Source organism: Salvelinus fontinalis, chromosome 30 (assembly GCF_029448725.1).
Source record: "Salvelinus fontinalis isolate EN_2023a chromosome 30, ASM2944872v1, whole genome shotgun sequence".
In the NCBI taxonomy this organism is placed as follows: domain Eukaryota; kingdom Metazoa; phylum Chordata; class Actinopteri; order Salmoniformes; family Salmonidae; genus Salvelinus; species Salvelinus fontinalis.
In genome coordinates, this window is record NC_074694.1 from 18,053,692 (window position 1) to 18,071,422 (window position 17,731).

Consider the following 17,731-nt stretch of genomic DNA (forward strand, 5'->3'; position numbering starts at 1 on the left):
ACCCGCCGTTCATCAACACAATATTTCATGCCACTAAACCCGCCCTTCATCCACACAATATTTCATGCCACTAAACCCGCCCTTCATCCACACAATATTTCATGTCACTAAACCCACCCGCACTTCATCCATACAATATTTCATGTCACTAAACCCGCCCTTCATCCACACAATATTTCATGTCACTAAACCCGCCCTTCATCCATACAATATTTCATGTCACTAAACCCACCCGAACTTCATCCATACAATATTTCATGCCACTAAACCTGCCCTTCATCCATACAATATTTCATGTCACTGAACCCGCCCTTCATCCACACAATATTTCATGCCACTAAACCCGCCCTTCATCCATACAATATTTCATGTCACTAAACCCGCCCTTCATCCATACAATATTTCATGTCACTAAACCCACCCGAACTTCATCCATACAATATTTCATGCCACTAAACCCGCCCTTCATCCATACAATATTTCATGTCACTAAACCCGCCCTTCATCCACACAATATTTCATGCCACTAAACCCGCCCTTCATCCATACAATATTTCATGTCACTAAACCCACCCTTCACACATACAATATTTCATGTCACTAAACCCGCCCTTCATCCATACAATATTTCATGACACTAAACCCACCCCTGCAGATATAACGGCTGGGACTGTGCGTTATGAGTCAATCCGCGCATCCCTAGTGTGTGTGTGTGTGTGTATTTGTGAGTTCTGGTGTGTGTGTGTGTGTGCTATATTATGTACACAGTCTTTCCAGGCATAGAAATACATTCCCCATGATGATCCTGAGGCATTACCCCTCCGGCCCCTGTGCCCTGCACTGTCCCTAAGACCCCAAGGCAGCGCCCAGGTGGCCCCATAGCCCTAAGGCACCCAGAAAGAGGGATGACCCCACATTGACGCAGCGTGCCGCCTGAGTCAACACAGGTCAGCATGCCATGGCCGGTACAGCCGGCCCACAAAGCGCTGCACACAATGGGGTGGCGTGACTGGGAAAAGACAAGGTGAAAAGAGACTCAACACACTGTCTGCATCCCAAATGGCACCCTATTCCCTATATAGTGCACTACTTTACCCTGACTCTCACTCTACTGATTCGCCATCTAACCTCAAAAGTAGTGAACTACATAGGGGATAGGCTGCAGCCTACATTCTATGCTATCCTATGTTGCGTGAAAGAGAAGGGTGCCAGACGTCTTTGGGCCGAGGGAGACAGGTGGTGAGAGAGCAGGTGGTACGAGAGAGCAGGCGGTGCGGGAGAGCAGGCGGTGGGAGAGGGCAGGCGGTGGGAGAGAGCAGGCGGTGGGAGAGAGCAGGCGGTGGGAGAGAGCAGGCGGTGGGGGAGAGCAGGCGGTGGGAGAGAGCAGGCGGTGGGGGAGAGCAGGCGGTGCGGGAGAGCAGGCGGTGCGGGAGAGCAGGAGGTGGGAGAGAGCAGGCGGTGGGAGAGAGCAGGCGGTGGGAGAGAGCAGGCGGTGGGAGAGAGCAGGCGGTGGGAGAGAGCAGGCGGTGGGAGAGAGCAGGCGGTGGGAGAGAGCAGGCGGTGGGAGAGAGCAGGCGGTGGGAGAGAGCAGGCGGTGGGAGAGAGCAGACGGTGGGAGAGAGCAGACGGTGGGAGAGAGCAGACGGTGGGAGAGAGCAGACGGTGGGAGAGAGCAGACGGTGGGAGAGAGCAGGCGGTGGGAGAGAGCAGGCGGTGGGAGAGAGCAGGCGGTGGGAGAGAGCAGGCGGTGGGAGAGAGCAGACGGTGGGAGAGCAGGCGGTGGGAAAGTGGTTCCCAGCTGAAGGAGGGATCAGGATGGGTTAATGCAAGTTAAGCCAGGCCACTAGCTGCAGTTCACCCAGTTAATCCAGGCTACTGCCTCTGTGACTGTGTGTGTGTTCTCTGAGTCATGACAATGCAGCGTGTGTGTGTGTGTGTGTGTGTGTGTGTGTGTGTGTATGTGTGTGTGTGTGTGTGTGTGTGTGTGTGTGTGTGTGTGTGTGTGTCAAAGGCCTGTGTTAGGCGGGTCAGGTCAACACGAGAGTAGATCCGTGCCCCCTCTTCACAGTAAACATAGTCGGGTCAATGGGTGCAACCATCCTGTTGTTCCAGTTTTACCCACTTCAACCCCATGATCATTGTCTGTCTGTTTGCTTGTCTGTCCATGTGTCAGTCTCTGTCTTTCTGCCTGTCTTCTGTCTGTCCACGTCTCGGTCCACGTGTCGGTCTCTGTCTTACTGTCTATCAATTTGTCTGTTCATTTGTCTGTCCCCCTATCTACTGTCTGTGTCTGTGAGCGATTAAATATTCCAGACATATCTCAGATACATAAAACATGGCTACTTATAGATATTTCTATTGTTACAAAACTGGCTTGGTTTCATATTAATAACTTGGTCTTGTATGAGACATAATATATAATATTTTAAATAGAATTTTTTTATTTCTTTTATTTTACCGTTATTTTACCAGGTAAGTTGACTGAGAACACGTTCTCATTTGCAGCAACGACCTGGGGAATAGTTACAGGGGAGAGGAGGGGGATGAATGAGCCAATTGTAAACTGGGGAGTATTAGGTGACCATGATGGTTTGAGGGCCAGATTGGGAATTTAGCCAGGACACCGGGGTTAACCCCTACTCTTACGATAAGTGCCATTGGATCTTTAATGACCTCAGAGAGTCAGGACACCCGTTTAACGTCCCATCCGAAAGACGGCACCCTACACAGGGCAGTGTCCCCAATCACTGCCCTGGGCTATTGGGATATTTTTTAGACCAGAGGAAAGAGTGCCTCCTACTGGCCCTCCAACACCACTTCCAGCAGCATCTGGTCTCCCATCCAGGGCCTGACCAGGACCAACCCTGCTTAGCTTCAGAAGCAAGCCAGCAGTGGTATGCAGGGTGGTATGCTGCTGGCAAATAGCGCTGAAACATGTTGAATTAATTTGACAGTTATGTCAAAGACTGGAATGATATGCACACCCCTCCTATACACTTTTATCATTTATTGAACATGCATGCATTTACTGCACAAAGGATATTTCCATATGTTTCCATGCACTGGTTGAGGCTGAGACCACTCTTGGGCTCCGGTCCAAATGGAAACCTATTCCCCATATGGTGCACTACTTTTAACCAATGTGTGTGTGTGCATGTGTGTGTGTGTGTGTGTGTGTGTGTGTGTGTGTGTGTGTGTGTGTGTGTGTGAGAGAGTGTGGCTTTACTCCTAAGATAGATTAATTATACCGATGATGGCTCAACGAGTCCTTCACTCTTGGAAACACTGATTACGTCTTAAATGGCATCCTATTTCCTTTATAGTGCACTACTTTTAACAAGGGCCTATAGGGTGACATTTAGGATATATCCACTGTCCCATCACGGTCTTCTTCATTCACACCACAGCCTGACACTTTCATCCCCAGAAAGAGATTTGTTTCTTACACAACGTAGGCTAAGACCCTATCATCTTATATAATACAACACCCATGTCTGGTATGCCAAGGAATACATCATCTGACAGTCCAGTATGATGGAAGATGGGTGTTGCTGATGTACCACTGCATGCGCGCCCAAGGCAAGCTAGCTTACTTTCATTATGTCCTCCAGAAAAGTTCTGTGTCGTGGGAGGACTGTGAAAGAGTTAAAGGCTGAGTCCCAAAAGGCACCCTATTCCTACACAGTTTGACCAGATCCCTATGAGCTTTAAGGTAAACTAATACTGCTCCTTAAATAATATAATACCTATGTCTGGTCTGCCAAGGACTACATCGTCTGACTGCAGTATGGGTGTTGCGGACGTACCAAGACAAGACGACTGTGCACTTTTCCACTCCAATCTGTCCTCCGGTAAACTTGCTTTTAGTGATGCACTACTTTTAGGATACACACTTGCAATAAATTTGCTAGCCAAACGCACCAAATTCCGATCTACAGTAAAACATGGTGGCATATTACTAGGAAAGGGTTTGCTTTAATGGATTTTCAGAGTGATTTTATTGACCTATAAAGCTGCATCTTTCGAGGAACCCAGTGTGCTTTCCAGAGATGGAGGAGTGTGCCATCACAGCCCCACTGAGGGAAGGAAGTGACCTCAGACCATGAGCTTTCAGCTTTTATAGACTCGACCATTATGTGGTATTTTAATCACTAACTCCATCCCTCTCTGACCTTTCCTGAACAAAAAACCCTAGTGACATCACCTCACCCCTTCAACATCCGACAATGTCATCTGAACTGTTCCATGTACATCCTAGAACGGTCATAATTCAAACACATTTTACAACATATAGGGCTGCTTTCTTGAACCCAGATGAAGCCTCCTCCTGGTAAATGTTTACGCTAGCCTATGTAGTGGTTTTGAATGTGTTGTGACTGTTGTGTGCTCAGGGTTCTCTTCTTACCTTGTTCTGTGTGATGTGATGGACAGCTCTGCTGTGGGCATCAGGGAGCTGTGAGGCCACTGTCCCTGTGTTCATGTCCAACACCTGGATGGAGCGGTCAGCACCACTCACCAGCACTATGTCTGACACATACAGCTGCTAAGGAAAGTCCATTACAGTACTCAATGGGCAGTTAAGTTTCACTCTGAAACTCACATTGAACATTCTTAAAGGGGCAATCAGGAGTAGAAACAATAACAAAGCATCCTTCCTGCCCGTTTCAGTAAAAAGCTGAGGGATGGGGCTGGAACAATGTAACCACTCTCAAAGAGCTATGGATACCATCCATGACATCAAAATTACAGTTTTAACCATGTTTTGAAGCTATGGGGTACAACAGTTGAACTAAGCACATGAGGCATTTATAAGTTATATTTTTCAAGACTCAATGGGTACATATCATCAATTTATAAGTTTTAAAAAATGTATGTAGCAACTGCCGATTGCCCCTTCAAGTGAAACTCCAGTAAGTTATACCACTCAGCGAGAATAAACCATTCATTTCAATATGTTTTACGAAACCATTCTGGTAACACAACCGTGTCATATCCACCACAGCACCAGGTCCTGCTGCTCTAACCTATTCTGCTCAGGAAGGACTTCAAACCTCACGTGTAGCCTCCGGTCTGCCACAGTTGATCTTGGCACTAAATCAACACGATTTCTGCATCCCAAATAGCAACATATTCCATATTTAGTGCACTACTTTTGATCAGGAGCCATAGGGAATAGGGCACTGTAAAGAGAATAGGGTGCCATTTGGGACACTGACAATTACTTGAATGTTTCAGGAATGTCTCCATCCCGAATGTCTCCTTGTTAAAGAGTTTTACAATACATTTATTTTCTAATAAATCCTCTGAACCCTAAAGTCCATTTATAGCAATGTTTGGAGGACTGAGTGTCGTTTTTACTGAGGTATTAAGCTGCGTTGTGCTTGGCAACGGACAACGTAGAAAGGAAAGTAGACATCCGATGATTGTGTAAGATTTTCCACTCTCTGTGTGTTACTGTGTTATTTGTGAGTTTGCTTAGAAATGGAGACTGCTCTCTGAAGAGATTCCTTGCTGTCAGTCAGTGAATGATATGGGTTATTGTTGATCAGCACTAGTGATAAAGACTCTCTACAGATTGTGATCCATAACCAAAGGCTTTGTAGAATTGTGTTAACTGTAGATAAATACTATCAAAAGTGTCACTAATATTAAGAATAAACTACTATGGTAAGTGGCTATGAGGGTAGATGAATGCTTTTGGTAACGATGGTCTAAGACATGAATGAACTGCTACCTCGGTTTGAGGAGAGAGTGGATACTGATCCTATATTTCTCAGTTACAGTGATCACTGGATTGAGTGATGAAGGATACAGGAGTAGAAGTCATTGATGACTGACACAGCAGTGATGTCTGTTCCTGACTTTGTCTCTAAACATCTAGTCAGTTTGATGGCACTCCTCTGCTGGTACCTGAACAAGAATAAAGATAGATTTGTGTTTGGAGTTAAATTGTGGAAACTAGATATATACTGTAAGCTTCCGGTCTGGGTACTTAGTAATTCAAGTCAGATGCGGGCCCATACTCAAAAAGTGTCTCAAAATCATGGGGCATTGTGATCTAAAAAACAAAAATGATCCTGACTCAGCACTCCTACTCTGAGACGTTGAATGAATACGGGCCCTGGCCTCAAAATACTGCCCTACACCCCCAATAGCTGGTGTTGAACTGACGACTGCTAGCCATTATATACTACTGTCTGTAGAGAGACTCAGTCTGGAGGAAATTATAATACAGGCAGCATGCTCTGTAGAGAGAGACTCAGTCTGGAATAAATGATCATGTAGGCAGCATGCTCTGTAGAGAGACTCAGTCTGGAATAAATAATCATGTAGGCAGCATGCTCTGTAGAGAGAGACTCAGTCTGGAATAAATGATCTAGTAGGCAGCATGCTCTGTAGAGAGACTCAGTCTGGAATAAATGATCATGTAGGTAGCATGCTCTGTAGAGACTCAGTCTGGAATAAATAATCATGTAGGCAGCATGCTCTGTAGAGAGACTCAGTCTGGAGGAAATTATAATACAGGCAGCATGCTCTGTAGAGAGACTCAGTCTGGAATAAATGATCATGTAGGCAGCATGCTCTGCAGAGACTCAGTCTGGAGGAAATTATAATAACGGCAGCATGCTCTGTAGAGAGACTCAGTCTGGAATAAATGATCATGTAGGCAGCATGCTCTGTAGAGAGACTCAGTCTGGAATAAATGATCATGTAGGCAGCATGCTCTGCAGAGACTCAGTCTGGAGGAAATTATAATACAGGCAGCATGCTCTGTAGAGAGACTCAGTCTGGAATAAATGATCATGTAGGCAGCATGCTCTGTAGAGACTCAGTCTGGAGGAAATTATAATAACGGCAGCATGCTCTGCAGAGACTCAGTCTGGAGGAAATTATAATAGAGGCAGCATGCTCTGTAGAGAGACTCAGTCTGGAGGAAATTATAATACAGGCAGCATGCTCTGTAGAGAGAGACTCAGTCTGGAATAAATGATCATGTAGGCAGCATGCTCTGTAGAGAGACTCAGTCTGGAATAAATAATCATGTAGGCAGCATGCTCTGTAGAGAGAGACTCAGTCTGGAATAAATGATCATGTAGGCAGCATGCTCTGTAGAGAGATTCAGTCTGGAATAAATAATCATGTAGGCAGCATGCTCTGTAGAGAGAGACTCAGTCTGGAATAAATGATCATGTAGGCAGCATGCTCTGTAGAGAGACTCAGTCTGGAATAAATGATCATGTAGGCAGCATGCTCTGTAGAGACTCAGTCTGGAATAAATGATCACGTAGGCAGCATGCTCTGTAGAGAGAGACTCAGTCTGGAATAAATGATCATGTAGGCAGCATGCTCTGTAGAGAGACTCAGTCTGGAATAAATAATCATGTAGGCAGCATGCTCTGGAGAGACTCAGTCTGGAATAAATAATCATGTAGGCAGCATGCTCTGTAGAGAGACTCAGTCTGGAGGAAATTATAGTAACGGCAGCATGCTCTGTAGAGAGACTCAGTCTGGAATAAATGATCATGTAGGCAGCATGCTCTGTAGAGAGACTCAGTCTGGAATAAATGATCATGTAGGCAGCATGCTCTGTAGAGAGACTCAGTCTGGAGGAAATTATAATAACGGCAGCATGCTCTGTAGAGAGACTCAGTCTGGAATAAATGATCATGTAGGCAGCATGCTCTGTAGAGAGACTCAGTCTGGAATAAATGATCATGTAGGCAGCATGCTCTGTAGAGAGACTCAGTCTGGAGGAAATTATAATACAGGCAGCATGCTCTGTAGAGAGACTCAGTCTGGAGGAAATTATAATACAGGCAGCATGCTCTGCAGAGAGACTCAGTCTGGAGGAAATAATCATGTAGGCAGCATGCTCTGGAGAGACTCAGTCTGGAATAAATAATCATGTAGGCAGCATGCTCTGTAGAGAGACTCAGTCTGGAATAAATAATCATGTAGGCAGCATGCTCTGTAGAGAGACTCAGTCTGGAATAAATAATCATGTAGGCAGCATGCTCTGGAGAGACTCAGTCTGGAATAAATAATCATGTAGGCAGCATGCTCTGTAGAGAGACTCAGTCTGGAATAAATAATCATGTAGGCAGCATGCTCTGTAGAGAGACTCAGTCTGGAATAAATAATCATGTAGGCAGCATGCTCTGTAGAGAGACTCAGTCTGGAATAAATAATCATGTAGGCAGCATGCTCTGTAGAGAGACTCAGTCTGGAATAAATAATCATGTAGGCAGCATGCTCTGTAGAGAGACTCAGTCTGGAATAAATAATCATGTAGGCAGCATGCTCTGTAGAGAGACTCAGTCTGGAATAAATAATCATGTAGGCAGCATGCTCTGTAGAGAGACTCAGTCTGGAATAAATAATCATGTAGGCAGCATGCTCTGGAGAGACTCAGTCTGGAATAAATAATCATGTAGGCAGCATGCTCTGTAGAGAGACTCAGTCTGGAATAAATAATCATGTAGGCAGCATGCTCTGGAGAGACTCAGTCTGGAATAAATAATCATGTAGGCAGCATGCTCTGTAGAGAGACTCAGTCTGGAGGAAATTATAGTAACGGCAGCATGCTCTGTAGAGAGACTCAGTCTGGAATAAATGATCATGTAGGCAGCATGCTCTGTAGAGAGACTCAGTCTGGAATAAATAATCATGTAGGCAGCATGCTCTGGGGAGACTCAGTCTGGAATAAATAATCATGTAGGCAGCATGCTCTGTAGAGAGACTCAGTCTGGAGGAAATTATAGTAACGGCAGCATGCTCTGTAGAGAGACTCAGTCTGGAATAAATGATCATGTAGGCAGCATGCTCTGTAGAGAGACTCAGTCTGGAGGAAATTATAATAACGGCAGCATGCTCTGTAGAGAGACTCAGTCTGGAATAAATGATCATGTAGGCAGCATGCTCTGCAGAGACTCAGTCTGGAGGAAATTATAATACAGACAGCATGCTCTGTAGAGAGACTCAGTCTGGAGGAAATTATAATACAGGCAGCATGCTCTGTAGAGAGACTCAGTCTGGAGGAAATTATAATACAGGCAGCATGCTCTGTAGAGAGACTCAGTCTGGAGGAAATTATAATAACGGCAGCATGCTCTGTAGAGAGACTCAGTCTGGAGGAAATTATAATACAGGCAGCATGCTCTGTAGAGAGACTCAGTCTGGAGGAAATTATAATACAGGCAGCATGCTCTGTAGAGAGACTCAGTCTGGAATAAATGATCATGTAGGCAGCATGCTCTGCAGAGACTCAGTCTGGAGGAAATTATAATAGAGGCAGCATGCTCTGTAGAGAGACTCAGTCTGGAGGAAATTATAATACAGGCAGCATGCTCTGTAGAGAGAGACTCAGTCTGGAGGAAATTATAATACAGGCAGCATGCTCTGCAGAGAGACTCAGTCTGGAGGAAATTATAATACAGGCAGCATGCTCTGTAGAGAGAGACTCAGTCTGGAATAAATGATCATGTAGGCAGCATGCTCTGTAGAGAGACTCAGTCTGGAGGAAATTATAATACAGGCAGCATGCTCTGTAGAGAGACTCAGTCTGGAGGAAATTATAATACAGGCAGCATGCTCTGCAGAGAGACTCAGTCTGGAGGAAATTATAATACAGGCAGCATGCTCTGTAGAGAGAGACTCAGTCTGGAGGAAATTATAATACAGGCAGCATGCTCTGTAGAGAGAGACTCAGTCTGGAGGAAATTATAATACAGGCAGCATGCTCTGCAGAGAGAGACTCAGTCTGGAGGAAATTATAATACAGGCAGCATGCTCTGTAGAGAGACTCAGTCTGGAATAAATGATCATGTAGGCAGCATGCTCTGCAGAGACTCAGTCTGGAGGAAATTATAATACAGGCAGCATGCTCTGCAGAGAGAGACTCAGTCTGGAGGAAATTATAATACAGGCAGCATGCTCTGTAGAGAGAGAGACTCAGGCGTGTGTGTGTGTGTGTGTGTGTGTGTGTGTGTGTGTGTGTGTGTGTGTGTGTGTGTGTGGGGGGGGGGGGGGGGGGGGGCTTGTATTACTATCCTTGTGGTTGCGGGAAATCCACAAAAGTCCCCACAAGGACAAAGGCTATATTAGGCTTAGGGGTTAGGTTTGGGTTATGGTTACAATAAGAGTTAGGTGTTAGGGTTAGGGGTTAAGGGTAGGGTTAAGCTTAGGGAAAATGGGATTTTGAATGGAAATCAATTTTAGGTCCCCAAAAGGATAGTAAAACATATGCTGCGTGTGTGTGTTTTAGTTTTTATACCCTCGTGTGGACAAGACGTTCTCACAAGGATAGTAAAACAAGGAAAATTCAGATAAGTGGGGTCATTTCGCCAGTCCCCACAAGGAAAAAGTATATTTTAGGCTTAGGGTTTAGGGTTAGAAGTTAAGGTTAGGGAAAATAGCATTTTGAATGGGAATTAATAATTGTTGTTATGTCCCCTTGCTTAGCGTTTCTCGGCTAACGTGCTGGGCATGGCTATCTCCTCGTTGGTGATCTTCCCACATGCATTCCGTACCCCAGTCAGGACATGTTAACATGATACTGTAGAATATAAACTTGTTGGTTTGATCATAAACAGGAAGTGAAGAGAGACAACTCTTGTCCTTTGCCCTATGCATCTCTCTCTCCTAAGAATGTGTTCTCAGAAGTGATTTTCAGGAATGCAGGTAAGTATGTGACTGTGATGTGACTGTAAACTAATTTAAATGATTTTACTGAGTTACAGTTCATTTAAGGAAATCAGTCAATTGAAAAAAAGTAAATTAGGCCCTAATCTATGGATTTCACATGACTGGGAAAAGGCCCACCCACATAGGTTCCTGCCTTTCTAGGGAGTTTTTCCTAGCCACCGTGCTTGCTGTTTGGGATTTTAGGCTGGGTTTCTGTATAGCACTTTGTGACATTGGCTGATGTAAAAAGGGCCTTATAAATACATTTGATTGATTGATTGACTCGGGAGCCAGGCCCACCCACTGGGGAGCCAGGCCCAGCCAATCAGAATGAGTTTTTCCGCACAAAAGGGCTTTATTACAGACAGAAATACTCCTCAGTTTCATCAGCTGTCTGGGTGGCTGGTCTCAGACGATCCCACAGGTGAAGAAGCCAGATGTTGAGGTCCTGGACTGGCGTGGTTACATGTGGTCTGTGGTTGTGAGGCCAGTTGGACATACTGTCAAATTCTCTAAAATGATGTTGGAGGCGGCTTATGGCAGAGAAATGAACATTCAATTCTCTGCCAACAGCTCTGGTGGACATTCCTGCAGTCAGCATGCCAATTGCACGCTCCCTCAAAACTTCAGACATCTGTGTCATTGTGTTGTGTGACAAAACTGCACATTTTAGAGTGGCCTTTTATTGTCCCCAGCACAAGGTGCACCTGTGTAATGATCATGCTGTTTAATCTTCTTGATATGCCAGACCTGTCATGTGGATTAACTTTCTTGGCAAAGAAGAAATGCTCACTGTATGTAAACAAATGTGTGCACAAAGCTAGCTAGCTAAGCTTTTTCTGCTTATGGAACATTTCTGGAACACTTTACATGTTATGGAACACTTTACATATTGCATTTATATTTTGTTCAGTATGAATTGTTGGGATGACACATAAAATAAAAATCTGTTGATATCCACACATGTACCAATAGCCTCCTCCCAGATGCAATCAAAGATTAGTGCTTCCTAGCTGAGGTATTATACATGTTTGTTACATGTTTGGTTGAACTGTACAATAGAACGATGGAGACTGAGCTCCAACACCAGCAGAACTGGGGCACAGTGGAGAAGATGACCAAGGAAAGCCAGAAGTTGGGAACCTTTTGTTGCCCTATCCACCAGCAAGCCCAATGGCAGATGAGTATGTGTTGTTCATATAATTAAAATGTGATTCCTATCATTAAAATATTGTTCCTATCATTACCTTTTAATGTCATCCTGTGTGATATCCAGCCAGGTTATAGAGATACCGGTGTAAGGAGGGGTCATACGTCAGCAGAGGCAACTTCTATCTATCAATCTATATACTTTTCTATCTTTCATATCCTTACCTTTTAATGTCGTCCTGTGTGTTGTCCAGGTGATACAGGTAGAGGTGTAGGGAGGGACCAGATGCCAGTAACAGGAACTTATCCAGGTAGTAGAACTGAGCCCCCCGGATGGTTTTGGAGAACTTCTCATCACCCCCCTGAAGGAAGAATAGTTATAAAAGCTTACAAATGGTTTATAACAAGTTATGAAACATATCTGCAGAATGTTACCAAAAGTGTGTTTGGTTAAGTGTTACCAAACCAATCACTACCTGATGAATAACTTGAATTATCTTGCATCCGTCTCAGCTGAGGGCCAACCATTTGATGACTGTTTAAACAGTTTAAACTGTTATCAGTGGGACACTAGCATTCCATCTCCACAACTTCCGGTGAAATTGCAGAGCACCAAATTCTAATTAAATTACTATAAATATTTAACTTTCATGAAATCACAAGTGCAATACATAAAAATAAAGCTTAACTTGTTGTTAATCCAGCCGCCGTGTGTCACGCCCTGACCATAGTTTGCTTTGTATGTTTATATGTTTTGTTTGGTCAGGGTGTGATCTGAGTGGGCATTCTATATTGTATATCTAGTTTGTTTGTTTCTGTGTTTGGCCTGATATGGTTCTCAATCAGAGGCAGGTGTTAGTCGTTGTCTCTGATTGGGAACCATATTTAGGTAGCCTGTTTTGTCATTGTGGGTGATTGTCTATGTTAGTTGATGTTGCATGTCTGCACTCGGTTTCATTAGCGTCACGGTCGTTTGTTATTTTGTTTAGTTTGTATAGTTTGTTTAAGTGTTCTTCGTTTAATAAATAGAAGAATGGATTCACATCACGCTGCGTTTTGGTCCTCCTCTCTTTCTCCCAAAGAAGATCGTGACGCCGTGTCAGATTTCAAAAAGGCTTTACGGCGAAAGCAAACCATGCGATTATCTGAGGACAGGGCTCAGCACACAAAACATTACAAACAGTTAGCAGCCAAGTAGATTAGTCACGAAAGTCAGAAATAGCAATAAAATTAATCGCTTACCTTTGATGATCTTCGTATGGTTGCACTCACAAGACTCCCAGTTACACAATAAATGTTAGTTTTGTTCGATAAAGTCCCTCTTTATATCCAAAAACCTCCATTTTGTTGGCGCGTTTTGTTCAGTAATCCAATGGATCAAATGCGGTCACAAGAGGCAGACAAAAGTTCCAAATAGTATCTGTAAAGTTCGTAGAAACATCTCAAACGATGTTTATAATCAATCCTCAGGTTGTTGTTAGCCTAAATAATCGATAAAATTTCAACCAGACAATAGCGTCGTCAATATAACAGAAAAACAAGTCGTCGGTCGTGCGCAGCAAAGAGCTCTGGGGACATCCCAGGATCCACTCACTCAATGTGGTCAGTCTCCCTCATTTTTCAGACTAAAAGCCTGAAACAATGTCTAAAGACTGTTCACAGCTAGTGGAAGCCATAGGGAACGGAATCTAGGTCCTATCCCTTTAAATGGAGGAAAGACCTTTATTGGAAAAACAGCCATTTCAAAATAATGGCACTTCCTGGATGGATTTTCCTCAGGTTTTCGCCTGCCATGTCAGTTCTGTTATACTCACAGCCATTATATTAACAGTTTTGGAAACTTTAGAGTGTATTCTATCCAAATCTACCTATAATTATATACAAATCTATAATTATATGCATATCCTAGCTTCTGGGCCTGAGTAGCAGGCACTTTTCTTTGGGCACGCTTTTCATCCAAAATTCTGAATGCTGCCCCCTATCCTAAAAATGTATATAGCCTCAAATAACATTGAAATTTACTATTGGAATATAATTATTGCTCTATGAGCCTCTACTTTCATGGCCTGATACCACAAGTGCATTAAATAGATTTACCCTTTAATAGATGGGTTTAATAGATGGGTTTAATAGATGGGTTTCATTCATAATAGAGGGTTGGTTGCATTCATAAATCCCTCTCTCTCTCTTTCCCCCTCTCTCTTTCTCCCTTTAAAACGCTTTGAGGAGTTTTCCCTGGCCTCAAAGTCAGTAAGACACAGGAATTTCTATTTTCCATGTGGAAAAAGAGACTCATGAAAGAATATCCTTTGGATTGAAGCAGAGGGAGAGGGGCTGTGTCCTTGTCAGCATGCTATGCTCTCGTTGTGGAGCAGTTATGTGGTCCCCTTTTTTGAAGCCACTCTTTTCATATCTTTGATGCTTTTATTTTGGCAGTATAGAAGTAAAGAGGTTTATAGATAGAGGAGACAGTGGGAAAGACAGACGCAGGTGGTCTTCTTGGTCGACATATGTTAGGAGCCGGGTGTGGTACCACTGGAACAGACTCTGCATAATGTGGTACTCTTTAACAGAGAGAGAGAGAGGGGAAGAGAGAAGAAGAGAGGGAAAGAAAGGAGAAGAAAGGGACAGAGAAGAGAAGAGTGGGGAAGAAAGGAGAAGAAAAGGACAGAGAAGAGAAGAGTGGGGAAGAAAGGAGAAGAGAAGAGAATAGAGGGGAAGAGAGGGGAAGGGTGAAGCGTTTTTCAGTGCCAAAAGACAAACCAAGAGATTATAGGCCGTCATGCCTCATCAGGCGCTTAGCCCCAGGGCTTGTAGGAGCTGCAACGTTATATAGCCTATCTAATGTAACAGAAATTCCTGAAAAACCTGGGAAAGATTCTGGAATTTTGCAACCCTAATCAGAAAACCACCAGCTGTGATGCGGAATGTATGACAGTTTGTTCCAACCTGAAAATAAAGTGCTGAACCAGTTCGAACCCAAGTTAGGGTTCATATAGTCCTTTTTCGTATTTTTTTAACATGTGAAATCAACATAGCTTTTTACAAAATAGCTAATTGATTTACTCAACCCATTAGCACAGAAGAGAAGCTTGCTATGGAACACTTTATTAAGCTAGTTATTTTTGATTGGTCAGATGAGGCGCAAATGAAATTTCACCGGTGGGGAGAGAGCAAGAGAGGGGTGGCCATGGAGAGGGCTTGGCTTGAAGCGCTGAACATCATGACATGAAGTGAACTGGAATGTGTTTAGGCTTTTACTAGCATTATAACTTTACAGAATTATATACTAAACATTAGGAACAATTTTGGAACAAAAAATAACATTATTAACCAGTTCTCAAGATTTGAAAATAACGGTTCTGTTACAGAACACCAGAGATCAATGTCTTTCCCAGTTCTTTTCCCTGAACCAATTCCAATGCCTGATAGATAGTGGATCTTCATTACACAGACATCGTATCAACTTCATTGTGCAAAGCCATGTGCAATAATTCTTCACCCTGCATAGTTTCCCTCCCTGAATTACATGTCTTTGTTGATGCCAAGATGCTTGCTTAAACTGCTTCAGTTCACGACAAATAGACAAACTGAAAGAGTTCCTGCCAAGTCTAGGGTCTCTTCATTTAGAAGAGAGATGCTGGGATGGTTAGCAGCAGCTGAGGGGAGAAAACTGCTTTGAAAAAGAATCAGAATATGCTGCCAAAATGAAACGTCACAATGCGCTCTAAATCGCTCTGGAGACAAACAAACTCTGTTGCCCTGTCTCCAATTGTCAGAAGCTTCTGTCATAACTATTAAAGCAGTCTTCGGGAAAATTGGAATTGAATTGAGACGGAATTGAAATGGAACTGATCCCCACCCTGAAAAGCATGGGGATATAAAGGAAAGACATATACAGTATTAGAAGCATTTCACACGGCCAATAAACTTTGATATGAGTAAAATGTTCTGGGACTTCTAGGAGAGAGTGTGATGTCCAGTTAGGGAGTGAAGAGGATCTGCACATGCTCACAGCCAACAGACAAACAGATAGACAGACGAGCAGAGTTCTGTGCAGATGTTCCCTCTAACAACAGCACACAACGCCGGGCCAAAAGACACAGTATGTCATCAACCTCATTAACTAGGTTTTTACTATTCCATGAGGCTTGTCACATCATGGACACTGGAAAAACCTGAGATGGAAAGTTACTATGCCATGATGATAGAACTATTTTGTTACATTATATACACTGAGTGTACAACACTTTTGCCCTCAGAACAGCCTTAATTTGTCGGGGCATGGATTCTACAAAGAGTCGAAAGCGTTCCACAGGGATGCTGGTCCATGTTGACTTAAATGCTTCCCGCAGTTGTGTCAAGTGGGCTGGATGTCCTTTGGGTGGTGAACCCTTCTTGATACACACAGGAAACTGTTGAGCATGAAACAACTAGCAGCGTTGCAGTTCTTGACACATACCGGTGCGCCTGGCACCAACGACCGTACCACGTACAAAGACACTTTAAATGTTTTGTCTTGCCAATTCTCCCTATGAATGGCACACATACTCTGCCTACATGTACACACTACCTCAACTAACCGGTGCCCCACACATTGACTCTGTATCGGTACCCCACTGTCTATAGTCTCGCTATTGTTATTTTACTGCTGCTCTTTAATTACTTGTTACTTTTATCTCTTATTCTTATCCATATTTTTTGGAAACTGCATTGTTGGTTAGGGGCTTTCACTATGAGGTTGTATTCAGCACATGTGACTAATAAAATTAGATTTGACATGTCTCAAGGCTTAAACATCCTTCTTTAACCTGTCTCCTCCCCGTCATCTACACTGATTGAAGTGGATTTAACAGGTGACATCAATAAGGGATCATAGCTTTCACCTGGATTCACCTGGTCTGTATATGTCATGGAAAGAGCAGGGGTTCCTAATGTTTTGTACATTATGTGTACAACACATTTGGGGATTAATTGTGTCTTCTGTATGTATGCTGAGTGTTTACCATGGTAACGGCAGGCTCAGGACTTCCAGTGGGCCAGATGCGGAGGGTCCTGTCTTCTGAGGCACTCAGCCACCACTGTCTGCTGTGACTCCAGGCCACACTGCTCACTGCCTTGTCATGACCTGCAAACACATCCAGAGTTGTGCTGAGTCAGCCTGGAGTTGATGAAACAGCAGTAGTGAGTGAACCTGGTACCCTTTTAAGATGAAGATCACTTCATTTGTCAAATGTACACAAAGGCCAACCGAAATTTGACTTCATCTTTAACCCTACCCCTCCGAAAGACACACATACATTTTCATTGTGCTAACCCATGCTGTAATGCCATGTACTGGCTCTGATAGGTTCTCAAATGGCACCCTATTCCCTAGTCCCCTACCCTTGGCCAGAGCTTCATAACAACACAGACAAAAGTAGTACCCTACATAAGGAATATGGTGCCATTTTGGACGCAGCTATTGTCTTTTCCAGCAATTCCAGAAACTATATTATGGCCTGCTTGGCTTAGTATTATGAAAAAGGTATTAATTAAGAGCACAGTAGTGAATCTGAAACCTGAGTACTGGACAGCTAAACAGAGTGAGGGTTACAGCAACATCCCCACAGACACTGACATATACTTTCATACATCCACTGCTCTTGGAACAATGTCATGTCTTTGGTCTCAGGCACAGACACAGGAGAGAACTATTATAATGACCCACTGCCCTCTAGTGGAGCCAGTCTAACAGCACCTAACCAAGCCCTGGTCTACAGAACTATCCTCTAGTGGAGCCAGTCTAACAACACCTAACCGAGCCCTGGCCTACAGAACTGTCCTCTAGTGGAGCCAGTCTAACAGCACCTAACCGAGCCCTGGCCTAAAGAACTGTCCTCTACTAGAGCCAGTCTAA

The 17,731-nt window shown here is 43.8% G+C and overlaps 1 protein-coding gene across 1 annotated transcript in view; it reads right to left on the reverse strand.

The window, feature by feature from the left end:
- wdr27 (WD repeat domain 27) overlaps nt 1-17,731 on the reverse strand; it is a 192,912-nt gene that overhangs the window by 96,094 nt on the left and 79,087 nt on the right. Inside the window, exons 18-21 of the mRNA XM_055889929.1 lie at nt 16,839-16,960; nt 12,058-12,194; nt 5,813-5,910; nt 4,406-4,527 (exon numbers count right to left, since the gene is read on the reverse strand). Coding sequence (XP_055745904.1) covers nt 4,406-4,527; nt 5,813-5,910; nt 12,058-12,194; nt 16,839-16,960 — 479 coding nt within the window. The remainder of the gene's footprint in view (nt 1-4,405; nt 4,528-5,812; nt 5,911-12,057; nt 12,195-16,838; nt 16,961-17,731) is intronic.